Genomic DNA, 20,878 nt, shown 5'->3' on the forward strand with positions numbered 1-20,878 from the left:
GTTATATCATTGCACAAAAGGTTCAAGCTGTAAGATTTTTAATTAGATCCAGAGGTCACTATGTACAATCAAAACAAACACTACTATCAGTCCATACATCTTCACATTCAATTAAAAATGAACTTAAGCTTTACAGAGAGGGTACATATTCATTCCCATTCTTGTAGCATTTAATTAGAAACTAACATTCTGTGCTTAAAAAATAGCAACCTATAATACTTTATTTAAAATTTCTTTTGAAATAAAAAGAAGACGAGATATACACAAGCATCAGTGAAACCTACAATCCACCTGTACACGGAATAGAGAACCCTGTAAGCTACTGGCCAGATGATACTAGAGAATAAAACAGTCGCAGCTAAAAGGTTCCAGCCAAAATGATCCCCTGTTCACCGTTCATACATTTTCTGATATTTTTGATGAACCCCTGCTCTGTCACAGCAACTTGCATTAGGTTCTTGGTCGACAACACCGGCACGAACTTATACAAAATGGCTACAAGAAATGCATTGCGTGTGTGATTAAAGGGTAGTACAAAACTCATAGAAAAGTATAAATGAAGAGAGATTTTTCCAGATCCACCGACACCAGGATCTTTGTTGGCTCATGCAGATTTCAGAAATATTTGATATGAACACCAATATCCTATTTGTTCCTAGGCATTGGGTACATTGGCACACAAATTCACCTACAGCATCTTAACCTGCACCGTCTCTTCTATTTCTAAAGAGTCACGCATAAATGGCCACCTCACAACACAACTTTAAATACAGGCAAGCCAAAGAAATCTCCAAAACAAAAAGCCGTCACTACGCATGTGATCAAAATCGTGATATAAAATATCTTGTGCATAACACGTTTTGTAATTAGATCTTTCCGAGTTTCATTCTAAGATATTATAAGAGCAATCTGTACAGTTCATATAAAACACACAATATCCCAGAGATGTCCAATCCTAAAACAGAATATCCCAGTCTTCATCCTCCAGTCCACGCGCACGATCACCATGCGTCTCAATTATTATTGTGTGGCTTGCGAGCAATCGCCATTTTTGTCAGCTATTATTACTTTATGTTCTCACATTAACAAAGTGAATGTGTTAGCGTTTTCACAAATGGTAAAGAAAAAGGCAACACAGAATGAGGCCGCTTTAAAGAGATAGAACTAGATCCAGGTCCCTGAGGACACCACATTACAGCAGAAGGGGTGGGGGGGGGGGGGGTCGAAACCCGCACTGTCGGTCCTTTGCAAATGTCTCCGTTTGGTTGGCACGTGGTTCTCCCTGTTGTCTGGGATAAATACTGCATCTTCTCCCACCACCTGTTCACCGAAACCAATTCTGTGAGGGTGATGGCGAGGGGGGGGGGGTGCGAGAAGCATTGTCTCTAGTCAGTTCCAGGCTGTCCCTGATAAAATTGTACAGTACATTCAGGAAATGAGAGAGGGCCGATTCGTCTGCATAGTCAGCGGCTGCTTGCCGCGGAGACTTTTAAGTGCTTCTTTTACCAGCTGAAGACGGTGGATGCTAAGGCCGGTGAAACCTAAAAGGAAACAGAACAGATGTCACAAAAAAACATTTTGACTTTCAAGCGACTTTAAAATAAAAGTCTACCTTGTGTAGATTTTGCTCTCTTCGTGAACCTCCATTTCGGTGCTTTTATAATCGTTAAGCTCTTTCCGGATGGCTGCCTACAAGAAAGAGCACGGACAAAGCATTCTTCGTCACATTGAACACAAAGACCATTTCAAAATGCCGAGTGTATACCTTATCGGCAGGTGTCAGCTTGGTCCACGGCTTGTCTGCCCTGCGGTCGTAGTCTTGGGCATCGGTGACCTCCACGTACTCATGGAAGCGCAAAATTGTTCTGGCCTGTAGTTCTGCAACGGTGGGTCTTTGACTCAGCTACAAGAAATATGATTCCGGTTCAATGGGCGGAAAATATATCATTGGACACATCGGGTCGGTAAAATACATCAGGGCGCTCACCTTTCTGGTCAGTCTTCGCTTAATCTCTCGAACCTCTGCTTGTCTGTCCGCTTGATTTTTGGCTGAGACAAGACAAAGAATCAAGTGACAAAAGAGTTTTCTTTTTTTAGACGCTATTCAACCCTGGCTTAATGTGCAGACAAAAGCGGCTCACAAAATTAGCTTTCATTCAGTTATACTGGTTTTCAAACCTCTTCCTTCACTGATGCTGTACTTAAAAATATCCGAGTGTTATGAAGCAATGTTTTAGGAGTGTGCAAATGTTTTAATATGTCAATGAGTTAAATGATGACATTTCAGTGGTGCACAGAAACAAAATGGGAGTGACAAAATTCCGTCGGAATTAGGTCATATCTGTTTTGTACTGTGTAGCATGGTTATCTGAAGTTAATAATACAGGAAACTAGAAGTTACTACTCACGTTGAAGGATGTTTCTTTGCTCAAGCTCCTCAGCAGTGGGTCTCTGGCTAAGACGTCTGATGGGAGGAAAAGAAAGAATAAAAGAGAGGGTCTATTTTTAAACAATTTCATTGCTTTGTAACAGTACATAAATAGACCAGAAGATTTTAGAACCTTTCATTCCAAATTGTCCACTCACACAGTAAAGCAGTAAAGTGTTGCAATGTGGCTTTTTACCTTGTCAGCGCAGTGCCGATCTGCGTGCGAATGGCCTCCCATTGCTCTCTGCTCTGCCAGGTGAGGCTAGACTGTCCCGGGAGCTCGTCGTCTCTGGTGCTCCTCTCCTGGACAAATCGGTCCCTGTCAGGTGCCGAGGGACGGCTGCTCAGCTTTAGAGCAAGTGTGTCTTTCCTCTTCACTTTGCTGGCAAGGGCACCTGGACAACAGATAAAGTGTGGCATTAATGATTTATTATTTATATTATTTAAGACGGTTGACGTGTCTTAAATTGTTAGCGCAGGTGGAGGTTGTTGTTTCACTCCAGTCCTGAAGGTGGCAGTAATGCTTGTGCTATCTTTCATAAGCATTGCTTTCCATCAACTTTACATTAACGTGCCCTTGGCGATCACAAAGATATGACGACGCTTACTGAGTGGCTCATCCTCCTCATCCGATTCTTGCTCTTTAAAAGGCACAGGACCATCCGAGTCACTATCATCTCCGCCGTGCTCATCCTCCTCCTCCTCATCATCGTCGTCGTCATTCTCCTCTTCCTCCTCGTCACTGTTTTCCCCACCAGGGATGACGTTAACTCCAGCATCGACAACCAAGCCGCGGCGACTCCGTGGCTCCAGTTTAGGCTGAGGTATCTCGCCGTCGTACTCCTCCTCTTCCTCGTCATCGTCCTCCTCTTCGGAGTAGTCATCTTCAGATCTATTGGGAAAGAAAAGTGTTTAACCAGCATAAAGATGGAGGAGCTCCTTTTTGGGGTGCTTCTATCCCGACCGAAAAGAACTTACAGTTTGAGTGGCTGGATGCTGACAGGAAGTGGGCGACCTCGTTCTGCTTGGTAGTCTGGAGGCGTTTCAAAGAGCAATGTGTGAGCACGTTGTGAGCCGTCTGGGTTGGGGTGAACGGGACCGGGAGTGGACAGAGCTCGCTGGATCATGATGTGAAGTGGGACAGGCGCCGGGCGCTGGGGTGACTCGCTGACGGGACTCGGGGGGTCGAACAAGATCGGTATAGGCTGGGGCACTGGGTGCGGGTAAGAGTGTTGATGAGGAAGTTGGTGGGTGTGTTGTCGGGGTGGAGAAGGCGGTATGTGCGACGGAAGCGGAGGGGATGAGGGAGGAGGAGGCAGCTGGAAGCTCACAGAGCCGTGGTCCTCCAGAGAAAGCGGCGAGGGCGTGAGGGGATGGCTTGAGGCGGAGGAGTCGTCCGTGTTGCGTTTGGTGACTGGGGTGGTTCTCTTTGGAGGCATGGGCGGGGAGGGCTTCGCTGGGACAAGACTGGCACCTTGGTTGAGGTCTCCTGAGAAGAAAGCCACCATTAATATTGAATCCTAAAGCCTCTTAGGCCAGGACGCGAGCGTCCCCGGCCTTTGTTTTATCCTTGTGCTAACGTGGAATGAAAGCACATGCTTCTTCAGCTGTAAACATTGGCAACATTTAATTGGACAGAATACAAATTAGCAACTGGAGTTACATGTCTGACTGAACATGAATGCTTCCAGAGAAAGACATCACATAACTGTGTCAACATGGATGCACACATTGAGCTGACACGCTAGTGTGCAACATGTGAGCCCGCGTCAAGAGCGATGGAGAAGACAAAAAAAAACCAGCCTGCATGCTCAACGCAGCCAAACCGGGTGTCGGACAAAAACCTTGTGGACGAGCAGCTCAGATGCGCTCAGAAGTGACATGCACATTTTTACAACTATAGATTCATCCTAAGTCCTCAAAAGTCGTGTTTATGTTTAGTCAGCGCCGCGGTGAGTGCGAGCAGATTGTGAGCATGCGTAGACCTCAAGTCAACTGCAGTCCTTCTGGTCCATTCATTCATATCCATCCCATAGCCGCAGCAGAGTTGAGCAGCTTACATCCTTCAAATTCCATTGATCTGCTAACGGCTCACGCTCATTCACATGCCAAAGTAGAGTAGCAAACTAAATACGCTCAACTTACGACAGCCTCTTATGTATACGAAGCAAATAGCGAGCACGGCGTCTGCTCAAAATGGGCATGCAACTTGTGGATATCACATTGAAAGTGACGCAAACAAGGTCCGTGGGGGAAGAGACGGCCAGAGAAGACGCCATACGGTGAAGAATGCAGACACGGGGCGGGGGGCTCTGCTTACAGATCCTTTTTACCTGAGCGCAGGCCTCCAGCCCGCCGGCACAGGTAGACAGGCAGGGACAGATAGACATCATAGTCGCACTCTCGCTTCCAGCAGGACCAGTAGAGCGGAAGCTGTGCGTGCTCTCCACCCTGTAGGGCGGAGACTAACAAGGAGGAGATGGGGGCCTTCAGCTCGAGGTGTTTTAAAAGACTGCGGCGACTACCAAGGGTTGTTTAGACACTATTTTAAAATGGCAGCAATACTATCAGCATCTGGACGAAATATTTATTTTCATTTCTCTCAGTATTGTTAGAAAGTAAAGACAGATTGTTTTGTATTTGTCCAAGTCAACTAATGAGCACTGCGCATCCGGTAAAGTTCTCAAAAAAAAAAAAAACATCTCACACATTCATCATGCCAGAAAACTTGCCCACACACACACAATACCAAAACGCACTAAGTTGAATCATCATCAAGATTCACAACATGAATCAAAGTCGACATTCACACTCCGAAGACCATTTGCAAACAATTCCACTCGCGGAAAAACAACAACCAAACGTTAAGATTCATTCAGGCGAGGAGTGAGCCACTTTCAAAAAGTTTGCTATCTGAAGGATCATCAAGGACATTCCTAACTTTTGTCATTCCGTGTAAAGCTTACCCATCATGCCGGAGTTGCCTCTGTTCACCGGCTTGGGCGGCGGCTGAGGCGGCTGCTTGGTGCCCTGAGTGACCGACGACGAGGCTGCCGATGAAGACGACGGCTGCGCGGCCGCCGACACATTCCTTGTAGGCTTGGGTGCGCTACTCGAGGAGGCGGAGGAGGATGGGTACTGGGCTGAGGCGTGATTGCTTGAGCTGCGAGATGGCCCCTCGCTGCCTGGTTCAGGCGTGGAGCTTATCAACCATTTTGGAGGCAGGACGGATTGTTTAGGCGGCAGAGGTTCGCGGAGGGTGTCCTTCAGTGCTTCAGGGTCTGGGACAAAATGGCTGTCTGACTCTAGAAAAACAAGACATCCTATTTAGAAACCATTTAAAAAATTTTTTTTTTAAAAATCATAACATGAGCAGAATAGGTTGAGCGACACAGAAATGAGCCGTTTCACCACTCCTAGCATGATTGAACTTGATCTAGAATTGCATCGTGAAGATGGCTGCGATTACGGCACACTCAGCCCCAAACATATCCGAGTCAGCCCACAATCTACCTCACAGCTGTAACTCAAACATTTCTGTTTAGCTGTATTCATTTACAGAGCAGCCTCGGTCTACGCTTGAAGATTTAAATAAAGTGAAAATTAGGATAAGTGACACCGGTTGCCCATTTGAGTATGCCGGTCTTAAAAGAGCATTCAACGTCTTCGCCACTCTTCGGAGTGTTCGCATTAAAGGGCAACGAAGAGTCGAGCGATTGTGCCACATTAATTAGGAAAGGAGATGAGAGGACCGAGCTATTCCCCAATGTTCCTTAATAAGAAGATGGAGCAGAGCTCGAGGGAGCTTGTCTCTCGCCGAGAGGACAGCAGCATGCTAACAAGCCGTTAAAACGTATGCATGATGTCATTGTTTAAAAACTTCTCCATTCCTTTCCAGTAAGAATGTGAGATAACATAAGTGACTCACCTCGCCGGGCTCTTCCTTCTTCGGCAGATGCGTGTCGGGGGACCGTTGGCTTCCAATCCACGTCCGGCGCTCGACTCCTCCTACCGTCCTCCGAGGGGGCTTTCTGCAACCCGGGCCTCCTCTGTCCATCTTCGGGGTGAAAGTGCCCGCTGCTTCTGCCCTCATCCATCTGATTGTGACTCTGTCCTTGCCACGCCGTGTTAGACTTCCACTCTGTCTCCCCGTGCCCACGAGGCGCTCCGACGCCGCTTCCTCTCTGCCCTTCCTCCCCCCTGGAGCCCGACACTCTCCGGCGGTCTCCATCTGGGGGGGATCGGCCTCGATGCTCGTCCGAATGGGCAAGCCAAGTAGGGTTTATCCGAAAGTCGGAATCGGAGTGCAGTCGCCCCTGGTTGCTCCTTCCGGCACCTCCACTTACAGGCAGAGTGTGGCCATTCTTCACAAATGGCTGCTTAAGGCTTTGTGCCGCCCCGTCGGCATCTAAAGGAGGGACAAAATGGCAGTCTTTCTTTCATTTGACTTTCAGGGAAAAAATATCACAAATGGATAGGCAGAATAATGAAAGTTGACAGGCCGCGTTGCTGCAGGGCGCCATTTGTTCCACTTTCTCAGATATAACACTACTTTTCAAAACAAGGCAGCAAAGCAAGGTGAAAATGGCATTTGACTTTGACTAAATCGGTCTCAGGGAGGACAGCGTTCCTGCCATTATGCTTTCGTGACTTCACTTAAGTCGAATGTGTGGGTGTGACAGCCTCGGCAGGTGCTACGTGAGATGAGGTGGCTGCAAAGATCAGATGAATCAGAGAATTTGTACCGTTGTCTGGAACTTCTTTCAGCACTCCCTGTTCTATAAGCTCTTGCCGGGTACGTCTCGTCGACATCTTTCTCTCCAGTTCTGCGTATCGACAAATAGAAACGGCGGGATTCGTTTCTCAGATCCGTGTTCAACAAAGCAAGTTTTCAAAAGCACAAACCGTCTGTAGCTTCCTTGAATTTCTCGCTGCTTTTCTTCTTACGCCACTTCCACGGCTTGAAGATCTTGCCCAGACTAGAGAACTTGCCCTTGCGTTTCTGGGGAGGCGTGCTCCCCCCCGTGCTGTTCGTCTCCCCCGCCATCGTGCTTTGGTGCTTCTCACTTTCATCATCTGAAATAAAAAAATTAAAAAAAAAAGCAAGAATGTGATACAAGTTAGCAGGCAGAAGAATACAACGCAAAGAGTCAAGACCGTTATTTTCTTTAGCTCAGTGGTCTTGAGGATCGAGTGTGCTTTGGCAGGGCCGATGCCGAGAGCTCGTGAACGAGAGCGGTCCGACTCTTGACGTTCAACGAGAGTTCACAAACATTCCTTGGTGTGGCGGAGACTAGTACCTTATCAGTTTTCCAGCGCTCACTGCCTCAATAGAGAAATAAAGTCCACACCTGGATTATGTCAGCGCCGATGACTGAGTTATATTGCCCACTGCATCATTTCGGAAGGAGCAGTTAAAAATCAACTTTATACTCAAAATACATTGACGACAGAATGTTAAATGTTGACGCCTACTCGACGTTCTGGCAGCACTAATACCTCACAGTCAGTTTCCAACAATGTAAATCTGATGAAGCTGATGTGGATTACAGTACTAAGTATTAAAACAGCCATTTCCCGCAAAAACGCTACCGGGCTCAGTTCTGCAAGATGGCCTGGGTTGAGTTGTCCAAACCAAAACAGCGTCCCTGGATATTACGCAAACCACACAAGGTATGAGTTGGAACGAGAAAGGCTAACAATGAAAATGGAGGAGGAGGAGGAGGTTCCTGTATTTTCTTCTCAACAGATGACGGCCACAAAGAGAATGTGATATGTATTCAGTATTTGGTTCAACAAAATGGAATCGCATCAATGGTGAGACGAGCCTTAGTGAGTTAAGTAGGCAGTAAATAAACATATGATAACGACCACAAAGACATTACAAATACCATTGAATAAATCTTTAGAGATATTTTTATCTCAGAATGGTAAGAGATCCCTCTACCTGGAAAATGGCTGCTAAGTGTCCAGCTTCCATAATAGCGAGTTTTAAAACAGCATGCCATGGAGGAAAAAAAAGAGATCCCAAATTCAAATGAAACAGAAGAAAATGTCAGAAGTTTCAAGGGATGTGGAAGTCCAACTTATATTTGCATTGTACCGGCTGCCAATAAATGCTTGCGGTTGCCCTGCGGGTCCAAACGTTTGTCACACGGCCCGACCGCAGTCGTAGCGGCTCAGCTGAAGCCAGTCAAGCGGGAGGGAAAAGCAGGCTGTGCCAGGCCAGCACGCACCACGCCACTGCAGAGGTGACGATAGCTCAGTCCGTGGAGTAAGCATCCATTAGAGAAAGATGAAATCCTTTGAAGACGAGCACTTTAAGCTTCAAAATCCCACTAAAAAAACAAGTGCAAATGTAATTTCCCATCCGATGGAGCGGCTTTGTTTTTTTGTGTGTCAAAAGCAGGCTTGGCTTGAACGAGCGTGAGACTGGAAATGGGGGTGAGGGGGGGGGGGGGCACAGAAAGTAGATGAGTGAAGGGAAACACAGCCTGGAAACACAAGGAGGAAACGGCACTCCACCCTGATTCTGTGAAAGAACAAAGACAAGCTCTTCCCCTCAAAAACCATAACACAGGCAAAGTTCACGGCGCGCTGCCAGGTCCAATCCTGTGACACCCACTCACTCCATCAAGCTCATTACTGCCGCTTGTTAACACATTAACAGCGTCCTGCCCGTGTAGAACGCGTCCGTGCAAAAAAAAACAAAAAAAAACACACACAACAGTTCTGGCTGTCGTGCTGTGTAATCAGAAGCTGCGGAGAGATAAGGCGATGGAGTCAGGAAACACGGGGGTGTAAGAGTGTGGGAAGCCACGCCCACTGGTCGCTGGAACAACCGCCGGGGAGGTTCGATTTCCCGCTGACCTCACGCTTCCATGAGTCATGACAGCTCAGTCAGGTGAGCATGTGATCACATTAGATTGCTGTTTGAGAAGGGGGGGGGGGGGGGGGAAGGTCCTCCGCTTTTAGCCGATCTGATGGCCAATCCGTCTGGATCACTTACGTAACGAGCAAACGGAATTAATCGCCACTGGTAGAGAAGCTTGTGACGATTAACGTAATTATTGCCGGTTCCGGAGCTTTAAATTAATATGACAAATGTTACCACAATGTAGCATTTGAGCTATGAAGAAAAAAAAAAAAAAAAGAAAACTGCATGAGCCCCATTGAAGGATATTTTTACTTTGCGTCATTAGCTAAACGTCACGTTAACATTTTAAATAAAGAGCGCAACACATGCGCACAACAACAAGAAAACACAGCTGACATTCCTCCACGTGATCCCAGTGATTTAACATTCCTTGTGGTGGTAACGTGAAGGGGAAACCGAGAGCGAGACAGAGATTGTAGTGCCTTCTGAAAAACTAATAAAGTTCTCGCTCGGCACCAACTGCACCAAAAAAAAAAGTCACGGATTTGTGTCCGGAAATGAAGAACAGTGCAGAAACTCACCGCCATTGTTACGTTGGAGTGATTCCTGAGCTGGGGTCTCCACACGGAGACTCTGTCCCATGATCTAGCCCCCTGTGGGGCCTCCACCTGAGTTCAAATGTGTGCAACCTGGACGAACGTGACGCCGCACCTGACTTTAACAAACGTCCTCCAGTCGCCCCAAGCTCAAGTTCTTTCTTCCGTTGTGTACTCCTGTTGTCTACCCTTCCTCAATTCCTTTCAGTACTCGCCACACACCCCTCCCTCTTTCAATCTCCTTAAAGTCCTCCCCTCCCTGCAGGAGCTGGACTCCCTCTCCATGACTGACCCTCCCCTTATTGGCTCATAGCGCAGGTCAGTACTCAGTGAAAGATGCCAACCATTCCTGGGGAAAGCTGAGTTATGTTTTTGGCGGGGTGAGTGTGTGACAGTATGTAGGGCAGTGGATGCAATAAACATAAAACCACAAAAGATAGGTGTGTGTGGGTGATGTAGGAGTCACACACTCCAGCCAATTCTTTAGTCTGGCGAAATCAGTGCAGGTAACCACGTGAAACAAAAATAAATAAATAAAAATTGAATTCTCTCATTTTAATACATATATGCAACAAACGGATGGATTACTAGTTTTGAAATCAGAAATAATATATATTTTTTTCAATTAGTGTTCAAATTATTATAAAAAAGAAATCTTGCAAAATCTCAACATTATTATTTATTGCACATGCAAATTCAAAATATTGATACGGATTTTAGCAAGGGTGATTTGCTTTCGCCGGCCATATGAAATGTCATGGCGGTTCGGATCTGACCCCGAGCCTCGGATTTGACACACTGCTCACTGTCACCAGACATGAATTGATAAACAACCGCACCTGTCCCACAGAAATTAGATGAAATACGACAAAAGCTAAACTCCCTAATGCTGTTTACCTTCCATCTAGCGTTCTGTCTGTCATCTAGCAGAGTGTTTACCATCCTGCTCAGCCCTCTCATTACACCCAAGCCCACTTTATCAAAAAATCTCCAAGCGTCTCATGACTACCATTAACAGAATTAGCTTAACTTACTTGTAATGTTTACTAGAGGAACTGCACAAAGACAAGACGGCTAAGGGGAGGGGGGGTGCAGTAGTCCCCAAGAATGTGGTCTGATTTCCTCCGAGCTTTGAGTGTCTTCAGAAAACCTCACAGGACTCCCTAAGCAGCGAGCTGTGTCATTATGCCTGGATGGCGTTTTGTGTTTGGCTGCACCTCAGCTGTTTCTAAAACATGGCGAGGGACCGTGTGCATGCACGAGCCTGCTTGCGCGCGTGTGTGTGTGTGTTCAACAGTGTTCCTTTTCTCTTTCTGTGCCCCACATACAGACTCCACGGCGGGCCAGCTTCCAGAAAGAGCTGAGCCAATCCGCATGAGCCCAGAACCTGTTGGCCTGACCTGGATAACAGACGGGGCTGGACTCGAGCCGAAGCAGGTTTAATGTTGTAAACATACGCATGCACCGACATAGGTGTGCATTCTTTGAAGCTGTGAGTCATTTGCTGCAAATGTGCTTGCGCAAGACAAACTGCACAAATCTGACAGTGAAGTGGCAGCGGGAAGTTATTTATCAACGTCAGTGGCCAGGGCGGAACTGAAACAAACACTGTTTACTAACCTGATTTAAAAAAAACAACTGGGAAACTAGCATTATTTTTTTTTTTAAATACTGTACTCCTGAAACATATTTGACAAACTTTATCTTCGTTTCTAGAAGTCATCCTTGAATCCATACTAATGAACTTTAAACGACACAGGCCTCCAGCGATGACACCACGCTAATGTTGAGCGAAAGAACAAATGGAGTCACACCGCAGACGATTTGTCCCTGAGTGGTTCATAAACTGTCCGCAAGCTCGACAGACCTCATAAACAACAGATATAAGAGTGGCTCCACAGCTTATTTTTTTTCTTTTTCTTAACAAGGCACTTAACAAAACCTCAACATCCATCTTGGTACTCACCGCGATTTTCCATCACAGATTTTGAGGCGCACCGATCCTAAATTCCTGAAAAACAAACAGGAATTTTCAATTAGACGGGGGGGCCAGGATTGTTTGCAGAAATGTAATAAAAAGAAAAGTGTGAACTTACACAGCAGAAAGTCATGAGTGGAGGGGGTGGCAGATTTTCTCAGCAGCAATATTGAATATTTTCCCCCCCGTCAGGTTGCCAGCAAAGAGACAATTGCGTTTCTCTCCATTTCATCTTCTTGACAAAGAGAAACAAAAAAATATCAAAGGTATGCCAGATGGTGAGAATTATAAATAAACGGGCATTTCTTTCGACATATTTAAAACAATCTGTATGTTAAGAGGTGGGGAAACGGAAGCAGGGTTACAACTTTTTCAATATTTACTGTCTACGAACCGAAAAGAGGGCAACGTTAAATGTCAGCAAAGGGAAATAAGAATAAAATGACTCATTTATGTACAAAACAAACTGGAGATTGCATTAGAACAAAACAATCAGGGCAGGAAAATATGACACATCTTGATTTATTTATAGTGCCGACGCTTTTCGTACGTTTCAGTGGATAAGGTCCCTTTTTGTTTTCATCTACTCGAGAGGAGTAAAGTTAAGAATCCGCAAACGAGGTCACCGGGCAGATACAAGCCAATCGGGCATGCAAAAAGCATACACGACAAACCGATCCCTAAAGCGGTGACTATGTAAGCAGCCATCTGTGGAGTGAACACACCCTCACCACTACACTTGTGTTAATTCGATTACGACAAAGAGGAAATGGCAGCAGCTGGCTCGGCTATGCCATCCTGAAATAGCAGAACCGCTTCACACTCCCGGGGCTCAGGATTTGGGTGCAAAGGCCACCGACTCAGGGAAGGAAAATCATTATCTACACTCTCTGAGCGCTACTAAATGACATTTAACCTCGGAGCAAATAACACGAAGCGGTGAACAGCTGATTGAGAACGATGTGAAGTCGCGTCCAGCAGTATCTGGCCATCACCCATTAAAGAACCGAATGGATGAGGATGTTTCCTATCAGGGTCAGGTGAGCGTCATCGCCTGGTCCCGTCCCAGAAAAGAAATGTGTGCCGCAGGGACCAGCGGCCCACTTTCATCAGGAGCCCAAAAAATGCTCCTCTGTGCTTTGTTCAACATTTCTTCATTAGCGTAGCTTCACCTGCATTACAGTCCGGCCCATCGTCGAATCGCGCTATGTAGCCCCACAATTTCGCCCCAGTGACTTACAATATCGGCATTTTACATACAATATAGGCTTGAGTTCCACCAGAATAGTCACATAGGAAGTACAACAAATGACCACCTTTTGCCGAATATTAATACACGTGTCAGTCAGTCAATGAGATCTTTAGATATGTGACAATGTCAGCACCAGCACTTGGGTGGGTGGGATTGGTGTGAAGCGGTAAGTGACAGCTCTGGTAACATTTCTGAAGGCAGAAAATGTAGGAGTCAATTTTGTCCCCCATCATTAACATGTTGATGCAGCTCCTACAAAACTGCAATGCAGAACAAAAAAAAAGGCATCCAGGCAAACAGTACAGTGGAAGGCCATTTTTTTGTTCTTTCAAAGCTGTACTTAAATAAAATTCACATATCCCACATTTTCACACCAAAAAGTGGGAGCTGTTGTTGCACCTTACATTTCCAAGGGAACATGCTTATCCAGTTTAGATGAGCTCCAAAAACCCGACATGCTTTTCAAACAATCGCAAGAGCAGCATGGAGTTTCCAATGGGTCTTTCCCAAATCACATCCAACACACCCACTATCAAACTCTATTCCAGAGTCTTCGGTAACAATAAAAGTGCTGTTTATTTCACCTTTGCTGGTTATTAAACCATAATAGTTATTCGACATATTTTGAGTGTGTGGAACTGATTAATTGGATTTACAATATTTCCTATGGGAAATGTTACTTCGGTATTCATCCTAGTTTCAGTTTAACTTTTGGCACAGACCCATCACAAAACCCGAGGTCCCTCTTCGGCTTTACATTTGACCAGGCGAGAAGCGATTGAGTAGAGACCTATAGCTTATCTTTAATTAGAAATCTTGGCTAAATCTCATTCGTACGAATCAATCAAGCCCTGCTGACAGCTCACCCGTCATAGCTGCCTCTTAATGGCCCATTACAGAGGAACGTCCAATTTGAAATGGATGGAAAGAGCTTCAGTTCCAATAGACATTTTCTCTGAGGGGCAAATTGACTTCGGGAGCTATTAGGCCAGAGGAACATTAAACCGGGAATGTTGCTGGAATAGTGGATGATCTACAAAATCAAGAACAAGCGTAGCCACCAAAGACAATGCAACAACACATGCACTATCAACTTATACCTTACATTAATTCAACCAAATGATAAACTCAAGATGGCATTCAATATATAGCCATGCCCTTAGAATACAATACAGGAACGGATAAACGGAAAAAATCAATGTATGACAGAGTGGACACTTTGAAAGACAGCTGATTAGCTTTTACTAGCGTGTTACTTTACAAACACAACGACGTGGCTGGTTTATTTCGGCGATACACAATTACCTGGTTGGATAACGAGATTTAAAGCGAGCTGGGAATGAAACAGCCCGGAACTCCGGCTGTCAAGCGAAGTTGTGCAGAAGAGAAAAGCTTCCGGTATCGACCTGCATCTCTCGGTCAAAGATCCACGCGCCAAGTGGGCTTGCTATGATACTAAACGCGAATGACAATGACCAGTCAAGCCGAAGGAAGAGGGGGAAAAAACGAAAACATCCGGCAAGCCTTTCAAAGTAAAACGCACGCAGGTAATTATTCCAAGAACGCGTTGAGAGCAGCAATGACCTGACTCAACATGTCTGTCTCTGCAGAATCTTTTCAACCGACAGGTTTGACTTTCCCCACGAAAAAAAAAACCCAAGATAGTGCGCGCATACACACAAAGATACTGTACTTAAGATCGTGTCTTGATTTGGTAATCATAATCAGAAATTTGACTCTAAACTCCTGAAATATGCAGTACATTCGGAGTAAATAAATAAACGTTCACGCTTGACTTTGTAGCCTACTGGTGGCTAGTAAACAGGTCGCCGTGACCCGAGGCCTTGCGGTGAGATATGCAATATCGATCATTCGAATTTGCCACAAAATTCACACGAATCTGGTTGCAACTATTGATCAGACAAATAAACCGCTCCCTATATCACACACATCATCGTGCACCCTTTGTTGTGTGTTTGCGCATGCAATGTGTGAATTTTAGTTGAAGGCGTGTAGTAGACGTTAACCCATAAAAATAACTAGGTTAAGTTTTCCTGCGGTTTTACAGCGGAGAGAAATAAGCTACGGGTACACAAATAATGTCGCTTTTTGAATGTGTAATGGTGAGACGAGGTTGTCTCGATCGGCCAATTTCGGTTGTTATCCTCCCTCCAAAGATACCGTTTACACAAAGCACTCGCCGGTGACTCACCTTCTTTCTCCGCCTCCTTTTCTTTCCCCCCAAATTACAGCCAAAGTAAAAATATCGGCCAGGACATTCCACCAAAGGACACTTTCACCCACTTCAAATACTCCCAAAACCCCAAAGTCCAAACACTTTGCACATACCGGAAGCCATCCCGAGCTGGGCATGTTGGTCCCGGTAGTCCACCACGGAGGCTGCGGCGCTTCGTCTCTGTGGCGTAAACACTACACTACCCATAGTGCATTGCGGGCAGCCAGCGATCCGGGTTGGGAAGAGGGTGGGGGATTGTTATCCAACTTCCTAGCTTGGGTAGTCACTCGACCGTCAAGGTGTTTTTCTCGACTAAACCTTTTGCAAATAACAAGAATGTTGTAGGCCTAATTCCACCCAAAGTAGATCGACGCCATTCAGATCAATTTGGTGTCGTTTCAGACCAATATTGTATTCTCTCGACTACAGCCATTGTGCGGTTATATATATATATTACAAACTCATAAAGTGTTTTAAAATATACCAATATTGGCATTTGAGTGTTTTTAGATGGTTAATTGTCAAGCGTTTTAGAATTAAATGATTATATTTAATCGAGGTTAAACCAGTTATTCTATGGAAACGCCACATCTCTTCTGGCTCGACATTGCCACCTAGTGGACATATGTCCTAACAACCTCTGCTGTTTCCCAGTTGTAGGCATCAATTTCACATAAAATCACCGAATAAAAAGTATGACTATTCAAATAATAAAAATATTGTCCCAATTTACGCACAAAGTCAATCATTCAAAGTGGAATCTGGGGCTGTTACTGCAGGATGCCTCGACTTTCTATTATGTGAATGGAAACAAGTAAATAAACGAGTTATCATCCTTTTTTTAAAATAGACATGATGTTCAAATTGATGGCCGGGTCAGGTAAACAGCAGGTTAAGACACGGAAGACACCTTACACTGTTTTAATATTTGTCTTACTATTAAAACAACTCATAATGGAGCGCGAAACATAATCAATGGTTCATTTTGAAACAAAAACATGATTAGATTTGGGAAAAAATCCTTCACTTCCCTTCAGAACCTAATGAGGCCCACATTTTCCAGTCAGTGTCAACTCAGTAAGGAAGTATGCGCAGTGACATACTTCCCTCTTTCTGGTAACATACACACGAACCCCTCTGAGGGATCACCGTGTCTAGGTCAGTCAGTTACATAAGTTTAAATGTTTTACTCAAGCATGTTCTATAAGTTTGTCACTGTCAAAATAAAAGCTAAACACAGACCAGTCAAAGGTGTGGATATGAGTCAATCGCAAAAACCCGTGAGAGTATTCATTGAAGATATTTGGTCAAACAGCAAAAGCAGGTTACCGCTTGTGTTCCTTCTGGACTAAGTGGCAGATGAATAATCCGTGGCGATTGTTTTCCCGCTGCAGTGGCCCAGCTTGCACGCATGGTATGCGCAGTGCAAGCAATCAGAGAGAAACACAGGGCGACAGGCCATTACTGTACGAGCCTCCCGTTCATCCCCTTGAGCTAAACACCGCATTCTTCGCTTGTGATAACAGCAGCTGCGCCCATCTGAGTAGCAAGTAAACTTATTATTGATTTAGTGGAGAATTCCGGGACCACTCATCCATCCCGGGCCTCCTTTTGAAGTCACAGATGTGTTTGCCAGTCGCCAGACACCAAATTCTCAAACGTTCTTCACACCTGGAACCTTTTGAGCCTTTTTTCTCATTTTTCAAAAGCAGGAAAGGTCAAAGGTGAATATACAAGCAACCAAAACATGCGCTTTATTCTAGTTGGAAAAAAAAAAAAAATCAGTAATTATTTAAAGGTACTTCAAAATTATATCTTTGTCTTTTTAGTCCCCTGAAGTCATTTTATATTATGAGTAAAACTGCATTTCTGTGAAAATGACGCATTTCCTATCTCCATGTGTGCTCGACATCTGAGGTGACACTTTGACATGCGACGCCAAAGTGCTCCGGACCTGTCAGTTCTTATCTTTGACATCAGCTTTGCGTGGTGTGTTTGCAGACCTCCATCATTTTCCACATATTCCTGGAAGGAGATCCCGGGGGTGTTTTCACCTCTTCCCCGTCGGCTGCATCTGTCAGCCGGTTTCCCGCATCGCCATCTGAGTAGCAGCGGCAGCATCATTCGTTCCGATGCTGGATGGTGGATGTGTTAGTCCCACGGGACATTTGTTTCCCTCTCACTCTGATGCACAGTCAACTTTTTTGGACCTGCTCGTCACATCTCTGTGGGGACACAAAATGAAAATAAGATGGCATTTATTTTGTTAGTTCACACAACGAAAAGCAAGCAAGCTGTTTGCTCTAAAAAAATTTTTTTACTTGTATATTTAACAACTTGGTGGTGACCTTATTTTCAAGTAAATGGATTGTCTGTACAGTTAAGAAATGATTTATGAAGAAAAATGTTTACTTCTGGAACAAAATAATTTCTATTATTTGCTTTGGAGGGGAAAAAAATGTAAAATTCAAACAAATCAACATGTATAAACAGCGCACATGATCTTCTTTATTTTTCCTGTACTTGTTTTTCATTAACTCTGAACACCTTATCTTTACAAGCCTACTAAAATGTTTAAAATTAACCACCCAAAGCCCACCACTCAGCAGTACATGAAATAAGGCGGACTTCTTTCCTTCCAACTTCACAAAGTTGCCATATCATCTTTTCTACATTTCTTCCCCGTGTGTGGTCTTTATTTTGACGATCGAGACCTAAAACGTGTGTTCATAAAGCGCTGTGTCATCAACGGCTATGAATAGAAATGCCAAGGACGACGATACACGACACCACCCCGAGTCATCCATGCGGGAAAATATTTACTTTGCAGAAAAAAAACACCTAGAATAATCCAAACTGAATAGGTCTTTGATCAGCACTCACCGTTGATAACAAAAACGAGTGCAGATGAGGTCGCAGAGGTTAGCGCAAGTGCACCTGCCTGCAGACCTTCGTCGCCGTGCCTTAGCATCACCGAGGCCATAAAGCGTTGTCTTACTGCACAAACAAAGGCACAATGATAATGTGTCATAAGCAAAGACTTTGCTCTTTAATACTTTGCACACCCAACCTATTTGATTATTCATTGATAATGTAGATTTGGCTTCAAATCAATAGGGTCACCCTTTGTCTTCCTTGTACTTACCTGGGCGTATTGACCCATATAATGTCCAGGTGACAGAAGTAGTAGCACTCGGAGTCGTGCATGTTGCTACATGCGCAACGTTTGGTCCTTAGCCTTCCCGCTCTGACGTCGTCGTGCCCATTTTGGTGCTTCATCAGCGGGTGCCCAGAGCCTGTTAGTGACAAAAAGATGCACATTTATCACAACTGTCAAGCAAAAAAAATTATCTTGTTGCAGCCATGAGTGGCAAAGTGCATGTTTACACTACATATATGCAATAACACACGCAGACTATGTGTGTACAATATATGTGTGTGACATACTGGACACTTGGTAACTCAGGATCTGACTTCCAACCAAAAAAAAAAAAAACACAAGCTAAGTTCATTTCTGACCTTATGAGACACTTGTGCAGTTGATGCAGTGCAGGTAACCCCCTTGAGTCAAATGTAGGACACATCATATTGTAGGATATTTATTCAAAAATAATAATAAAAAAAAGATGATAAAAGTGTACTCACCATGCTGAAGAGACACCCAAAGTGTGATGAAAAATAAAATGCTAACATACATATTGGTCATTTCTGTGCTGTCACTGCTGGGGTTGCGTTAGTTTGACACTCTTATACGGCTCCTCTCCCTCAGTCATGACGTCATGACAATGGCTCCGCCCACACTTGCCTCAAAGTGCCATGGGAAGTCACAATGGATGACCCTCACCCCTCATGTGTGTTCACAACACTGATTAATTCCAAATTTCTGATTTGAATACTCAGTATTGAGGAATTAATTTTACTATATGGGCATATTGCGGTTATACTTTTGCACTTTGTTGTGACAACTGTATTATTTTTCCCCCAAATTTAAAGATGTGACCAAAAGGCTGCCATAATATCACAAACTTCTCTCTCATCTAGCTAAACCGAGCATTACTGTAAACACCTTCTTAATTGGAGCATAGTGCACTGCAAATAGATACATTTTTATTTTGCATTTTTTCTGATATAGTGTCATTTTCTTTCACCCATACAAAGCCATGACATCATCATAGATTGACACATGACCTTGCAAGTGAAGTCTGACTGTTTTTCCATAGTATCACAAATAAATGAAGGGTGCATGATGGGATACTCCAATAAACAATACATCTCATAAAGTATGATGCAAGTCATTTGTATGAACATACGCACAATTGGTCAATGTCACCAGTCAGACACTTGTGCACGTACAGTATAAAATGATTGATGCTGAACTGTCTGTAACACCGTGATTCACCTTTTTAATAGTCTAGACTCTTGTGAACTTTACTTTGAAAATGAATCATTACCCTCCTTGATGGATGTGACAGACTTTTACCCAAAAAAGCCATTCAAGTCAATCATGCTTGAACAAACTATTGTTGTACAGGTCATGTTTATTTAAATGATATATTGGGGGATTTATTTTTAAATAAAAGTGATAAAGGACACTTCCCACATCTACTTTACCTATTCACATTGCTCCTCACATGTGGGGAATGTGTGACATGGTAACACAGCATCATCACAGGTTTGACAACACATTCTTGCTCCAGAACACAAAAGTTCAGTTCCCTCAAGAGAGCAGATGTGCTGCTCTCCACGGACATCCCATCATATTAAGGCCACTTGTTTGGGTGAAGCGCACGATAGCTGTGTTAGCTTCTATGCTAATAGGTCAAGCGCAAATTTGGATAGGAGCAAAAGTAACTTACTTTTTAATGACGAGTTCACTCCCAGTCCTCCCAGTCGGAATACAGTCCAGACGCAAACATGCTGTTCATTTTCGAACTAACTTTCTGTTTCGTGTGAGAATTGCTGCAATTGGCAAGAAAAATGATTGAACATTGCTCTCTAGTGGTCAAACCTATTTTGTCAGATAACCCACCATTAATGTCACCTACAACCTGTCCATCTCAAATTGTTTTTTCATGAGGTGAAGTAAAATAACTAAAATAAAGTTACAAAGCCGAGCACACAGTGAAGTAATGTAATTAAAGATTGAATATATACACTACCGTTCAAAAGTTTGGGGTCACAAAATTGTTTGGGTGACCCCAAACTTTTGAACGGTAGTGTAAATATTATTATAATAAAATATTATGAATAAAATATTATAAATTATATCTTATATTGGTATAAGATTATATATAATCTATGAATATAAGTATACATATATATTATAAGATTTTTTACACAGAAGATTATATATATAATCTATAAATAATTATCTAAATAAATATATACACTACCGTTCAAAAGTTTGGGGTCACCCAAACAATTTTGTGACCCCAAACTTTTGAACGGTAGTGTATATTTTTTTAAATCTTGGATTTCCACTCAAGTGTATAAAAAGGCAAACCCAAAAGG

At 44.0% G+C, this 20,878-nt stretch overlaps 1 protein-coding gene and 1 long non-coding RNA gene across 8 annotated transcripts; one reads left to right on the plus strand and one right to left on the minus strand.

Annotated features, from left to right (window-relative positions):
• Positions 1-21: 21 nt before the first annotated feature.
• On the minus strand, positions 22-15,553 carry phactr4b (phosphatase and actin regulator 4b). 7 transcript variants are annotated; one of them, XM_061288709.1, is made up of 16 exons: positions 15,481-15,553; positions 11,998-12,114; positions 11,868-11,912; positions 7,334-7,504; positions 7,174-7,254; positions 6,357-6,836; positions 5,395-5,733; positions 4,762-4,893; positions 3,407-3,917; positions 3,037-3,320; positions 2,625-2,823; positions 2,409-2,464; positions 1,988-2,049; positions 1,766-1,903; positions 1,613-1,689; positions 22-1,541 (listed from the first exon to the last, which is right to left on the minus strand). In XM_061288709.1, exons 3-16 carry the CDS (start codon positions 11,878-11,880, stop codon positions 1,526-1,528), a joined length of 2,559 nt encoding a protein of 852 aa, XP_061144693.1. In that variant the 5' UTR covers positions 11,881-11,912; positions 11,998-12,114; positions 15,481-15,553; the 3' UTR covers positions 22-1,525. The 7 variants fall into 7 exon arrangements, with proteins under 7 accessions (XP_061144693.1, XP_061144690.1, XP_061144688.1 ...); XM_061288706.1 differs by having other exon boundaries at positions 11,998-12,111; positions 15,344-15,486; XM_061288704.1 differs by having other exon boundaries at positions 15,344-15,486.
• On the plus strand, positions 9,066-11,912 carry LOC133160863 (uncharacterized). Its single transcript, XR_009715958.1, has 2 exons — positions 9,066-9,332; positions 11,232-11,912. It is a non-coding gene; the product is annotated as an uncharacterized LOC133160863 (long non-coding RNA).
• Positions 15,554-20,878: the final 5,325 nt, after the last annotated feature.

Source organism: Syngnathus typhle, linkage group LG10, assembly GCF_033458585.1.
Source record: "Syngnathus typhle isolate RoL2023-S1 ecotype Sweden linkage group LG10, RoL_Styp_1.0, whole genome shotgun sequence".
Taxonomy (NCBI): Eukaryota; Metazoa; Chordata; class Actinopteri; order Syngnathiformes; family Syngnathidae; genus Syngnathus; species Syngnathus typhle.